Raw genomic sequence first — 5,243 nt, 5'->3', positions numbered from 1 at the left:
CCACCACGTAAATTGCAGGTAACGGAATGGAGGAGAGAGAACACCGTCTAAATGACTGGGAATACGAAGCCAGCCCGTGATTCTGGGGCTTCAGCGGGTCGATAGATTGATCGTACTTCCGGAGTCGACAACACGTTACACAGATATTTCATCGGCTCATCCCATATCAGCAACACCCGCCGTGATAAGTCACGCTACGAAGCCGCCCACATTTCAAATGGTGCTTCTGCTTCTCTATCCCATCGTGAATCGACGTCCAGACTGCACCTCTCTACGACTTCTTCCTGCCAAAACGCTCCAAATACGGTTGGCTGCGTTCATTTTGTCATCGAATATCGTCGCGTGACGTTGTGCGTTCCGATGGTGAGTCGTGATCGTTAAAAAACCGGCAACACGAGTGAACCAGGAAATCTTTCATCGAGGAGACAATCACCAAGGAGCGAGAACATATGTTTCCAGTGATCTTCGTCTAGGTATCGTCCTCATCTCTAAAAATTTACGATGTGTATACGTTAATTAACTCTGATACGCAATGCTGTGTAATTTATGCAAATTCCACGGTTTCGAGAATATTCGAAGCATGATTGCATCGCTCGGACCGGTCTAAATTAATGTTTTTGTCACCTTGGAGAGTTTCTTTCTTTTTTTAATATTTTGCTTATTAATTATGTACTCCACTCACGTCGTCCTTGATGTATGTTCGAGAGGCTAGACTATCGAGTATTATAACGTAAAGCATTATCAATGTAATCCTTTCGGTTTCATTTCGAGTTAGAAGTTGCAGAAAACTTTTATTGTTTCGAGGAACGAATTAGGACACAGAGACAGTTATTTTTCGCACTGACTAGTTAGCGTGGATTAGTTTAATTCTATTTATAAAGTTACAGCGAAGAATGAATAGTTTTATGCTCAAAGTAAATTAAAACTATTTATCACTGCTTTTTACGTTTTATATTGAAATGCCCCTGGCAACAGGCAACCCGATATGCGCGCGAGTCACGGCGGTAAGCAATATATAGGCGTCGGTTCAGACCGTAATACAAATTTATATAATTTTTGCTCCCCTCCTTTAACATACTTCAAGGCGATAATTATTCAATCACAAGGACCTTAAATTTTTATTCGAATACGATATCGCGTTAATTTTATATTTATCATTTAGTTCCTGACGAGGTTCACTACTGATCGACACGGAATTGACCTTATCGACAAGGAAAGGACTGGAGGATGAAAATATTCGGCAAATTGTTTCACAGCGGGAAGAGAAAAAAGAAGGGACGCGTCGCGAAGAAAGATTTGCTAAGAAAGAAGAGTCACGTGCCTCACGACAGTTTTCTTTTGGCTGGAAGCCAATCTAAAAGACATAGGCGGAGGGAGAAGGTGAGCAAACCGTTTGAAAAGAAAACGAACATAAATAAGTAATTATATTTCGATTAAGGCGTTTAGAAAGTCGAATGACAATTACTCGACGGAAGCAGTATTAGCCGAAATATTTCTCTGCTAAATACTATTTAGTAAATAGATGGGTTTTGTGTAAATATTGCAAATTGCGCTTCTCGAAAATATCGATATATTTATAATTTATACAACAAGAAACATTAGTATACATATGCGAACGAAATAAATAGATTCATTGAGGAAAATTAAAATAGAAAATTAAGTATCGAGAGTGTAGGAGAAAAATGCTATTTAAGTCGATTCGTGACTCAAAGCCATCGCTGAAGACGCACACAAAGAAAAGCGCCACTTTGACTGGAATATGACACACCTCTCGAGCAGCTGGAATGTGTCGGCGTAGCTCAGGTACCAGTCTTTTGTGTCCTTTATTATAATTTTCTCCTAGATTCGCAGGTAGCACACAATATTTTACGCAATTCAGAACAAGTGCAACACGGGGCTAAAATGAAAAACTTTTCTTTCAATAGCTATAATGCAAAGCAAAATTCAACGTACGTATACAGTCAGTTCCAGAAGTATTTACACCATATCTCTTATTAAATTTTGTTTAAATTAAATGATAGGATTGATGTTTTTAAAAAAGGGTTTCGTTATTAATATATACATGAATTTATGTTCATATACGTATATATTTATAATATATACGCGAATTTATATTCATATACGTATTTATTTATAATATATACGTGAATTTATATTCATATACGTATATATTTATACATTATTTTTATATATATTCATAACGAAACACTTATTTGTAAGCGTCAAACGTATCATTTAATTCATATAAATTTCTCCGATAGTTTCGTGTGTTTACTTTGCAACAACCTAACCTAAATAGTAAATCATACATATATCGCCCGAGTCGGCAAATCAATTTCCATCTTTCTCCCATAATTATTGCCTACTTCGTACGCATGCCAATTTGGCAACTTTGAACATCTCGCACTGGACCGTGCATGGTATGTGCATTCATCGTCTTTTATGCGCACGTGCGTCTCGGCCGACGTAACTTTCACATAACGGGTGTTTCAAACAAGACGAGTACACGCCGTCTTGCAGAACAAACAAACTGTAAAAAAGAAACCTATTTAAGAATGCGTGTATTACAAAATGGAGAAATTAAATTCTGTGTCTCTGTATATTCAATCGCTTGTAAGTCTTTAACATTTTGTGTTAAAACTTAAGGTCAGTCTAGTCATCGATCTAATCTCTGATTATAGTGTACGTATATGCACACATATAATTTAAGTCTCAACCTGGTGGCAATTAGAATGTATTTATACGAATATTGTACTTGTAGGCCGATCGTACACGGGTGCAACTGATCAGTTTCAAACCACTTTGAAATTACATAGTTGCATGCGACCGTGGATCTAGGTAAAACAAAGATAGTTGAGTAGGTAAAACAAAGAGCGCGAACGGTTTGCAATATTAATTTCAAATCTGTCGCGCCCGTGTGCGTTCGGCCTTAAGGGTGTCTCAAAAATGTTGAAGGTCCTTGAAAGGGGTGGTTCGGGAGGTGATTTGAAACAACTTTTTCCTTAGCGAAAATGTTGTCCGAGGCTTCGTTAAGGAGATATTAAGAGAAAAGCTTGACCAATCAGAGCGCGAGTATGCCGGTTGAACGTAGGCTACGCGCTAGGCGGCCGCTCGAATGGTATAATCGCGCTCTGATTGGTCCGGGGTTTTTTGTTAATATCTCCTTAACGAAGCCTCGGACAGGATTTTTGGTAAGGAAATAGTTGTTTCAAATCACCTCCCAAACCCTTTCAAGGTGTTACAACATTTTTGGGACACCCTGTATAGGTTAATTGTAGATAAATCAGTTCGAGAACTTACAAGATTTCTAATTTAACGTAACAAAAGGTATAAATATTTTACTCGGCCTAAATTTATAAATAATTGAAAATGCAAAGGCAAAGAATGAATTTCACGAACAAATCACCTCCCGAACCACCCCTTTCAAGGTGTTACAACATTTTTGGGACACCCAGTATAGCTTCATTGTAGATAAATCAGTTCGAGAACTTACAAGATTTCTAATTTAACGTAACAAAAGGTATAAATATTTTACTCGGCCTAAATTTATAAATAATTGAAAATGAAAAGGCAAAGAATGAATTTCGTGAACATGAATGAAATTCAATGAACATTTAATGAATAACAAGTGAAGTTGTCCTCTCGAGATCGGGCCCATCACTAGCGAAGCCGAAAACCGGTGCGCAGGCACGCGTATGCTACGACGGCCCCCCACCACTCCCCACTACACCCCCCCCCCCGGTCCCCGTTGCGCAGGTTCGTCAGTCCCCACCAGCGTCCCCCACTCCTCGCGACACGTTCACTCGCGACCAAGCTCCCGGTGAGTCTGTACGTGTCCCGTGCTCTTCCCCGCAGCCGCCAAGCCCGTTTCTCATCCGATCTCTGCGTTCGACCTGCCGCGGCCAAGCCACGCTCGGCGAGCTACGCGCCGATCTTCGGGGAAAGAGAATTTCTTTACTTTCCGTGGCGAGATTAGCCTCTCTACTTTTATTAACGTTCGATCAGTGCGTACCGAGACGGGTTCGCGTGCGCGCTAGTAAACGACCATCGACACCAGAAGTTTCTCGTCGTGAATCTCGAAGTGGAAGTTAATCTCGAAGTGGTGTTAAACGTTGTGTGTGCCTCGCGTTTGGAATTCCGATACGTGGATATTCTATTCCAAACGCTGTAAGATTTACGTGCCTCTACACTTTCGACATCACGCGAGACGTTTTCTCGTTTACGTTTTTAAGGATTTTGGAAGGTATGGATGTTAGATGACCTTCGCCTCGATTTTTTTTTTATCATCCTTTCTTTTACGTTTAGAGGATGGAGTTCGATGGCTTTTGCAGGAGTACGTGTAGTAGAATTCTATGGGATTCTATAGGATTCGTTGACGCGAGGATTTTTAGCGTAGATGTAGTTTTAGTTTAGAGAGGACGAACTGTGAAGATTTCATGGTACAGTTCGGTTTTCTTACGTTAAATTTGATTTCTGTTTAATTAGTATGGATAGGTTTAAAGCAGTGATTGTATTAACGACGTTCGATTTTCAAGTGTAAACAATTGCTGAGATTTGGGATCGATGTGAACGAAGCATTAAAAGTTTTCGTTTATTCGATCTTTAAATGCAAACTGCTGAAATTTTAGATGAAACGATGCCTAAAAAGTTGAAAAACTAAAGATCTGAAGATGTTTTAATCGCGATCGTCGAGTCCTTCTTTGTTGGATGTCGAGGAAGTCGCGGTGCTTCCTTTGGTTTCCGAAAGAATTTTCTCACAGTTCTTTAGACGGGACGAGGGTGACTCGGATCATTGGAATTCGTTCCCTGCTGACACAACGTGGTAGTGATTTTTCAAGCGTAGCGAGATTACTTTTCACTCGAAGTTTCCCCGCTTGCTCGGTATACAAGTTCTGTTTACAAGTGGTTCGAACTTGTCCTTGTAGATCCAGATCGAGTTTGGAAAATGGTAGTTCGGGTTATGGAACGAAACCGTGGAATACCGAGGGCGCAAAAACTCTCAGATTCTATAGGCAGAGATGAGCAAAATCCTAGTCCTCGATAAATCTGAAGTTTGTCGATACGTTTGTCTCGTTTCTTCTTTTGAACATTTTCCAAAGAAGGAAACGAGAGAAACACATTGGCAAACTTCAGATTTAATCGAAGCCTAGGGTTTTGTCCATCACTGTAGGTTGCATCTCTGTGCAACAAGTGGTGATTTTCTGAAGAAATTCCACCTAACGTTAACTTTTAACCCCATACGT

The 5,243-nt window shown here is 40.0% G+C and overlaps 1 protein-coding gene across 5 annotated transcripts in view; it reads left to right on the top strand.

Moving 5' to 3' along the window:
- The first annotated feature begins 330 nt into the window (after nt 1–330).
- LOC128879286 (tight junction protein ZO-1) overlaps nt 331–5,243 on the top strand; it is a 25,258-nt gene continuing 20,345 nt past the window's right edge. For 3 of the 5 annotated variants that reach the window (XM_054128277.1, XM_054128278.1, XM_054128283.1), the window contains exons 1-2: nt 331–473; nt 1,163–1,380. In XM_054128277.1, coding sequence (XP_053984252.1) covers nt 1,228–1,380 — 153 coding nt within the window. In that variant the 5' untranslated portion in view covers nt 331–473; nt 1,163–1,227. Of the gene's footprint in view, nt 474–1,162; nt 1,381–3,813; nt 4,244–5,243 lie in introns of those variants that run through there. The other 2 variants (XM_054128281.1, XM_054128279.1) reach the window with 1 other exon arrangement.

The sequence above is a fragment of the Hylaeus volcanicus genome, chromosome 7 (assembly GCF_026283585.1).
Source record: "Hylaeus volcanicus isolate JK05 chromosome 7, UHH_iyHylVolc1.0_haploid, whole genome shotgun sequence".
In the NCBI taxonomy this organism is placed as follows: Eukaryota; Metazoa; Arthropoda; class Insecta; order Hymenoptera; family Colletidae; genus Hylaeus; species Hylaeus volcanicus.
The sequence above is the reverse complement of the archived record's forward strand: the minus strand, read 5'-3'. Positions and strand labels throughout refer to the sequence as shown.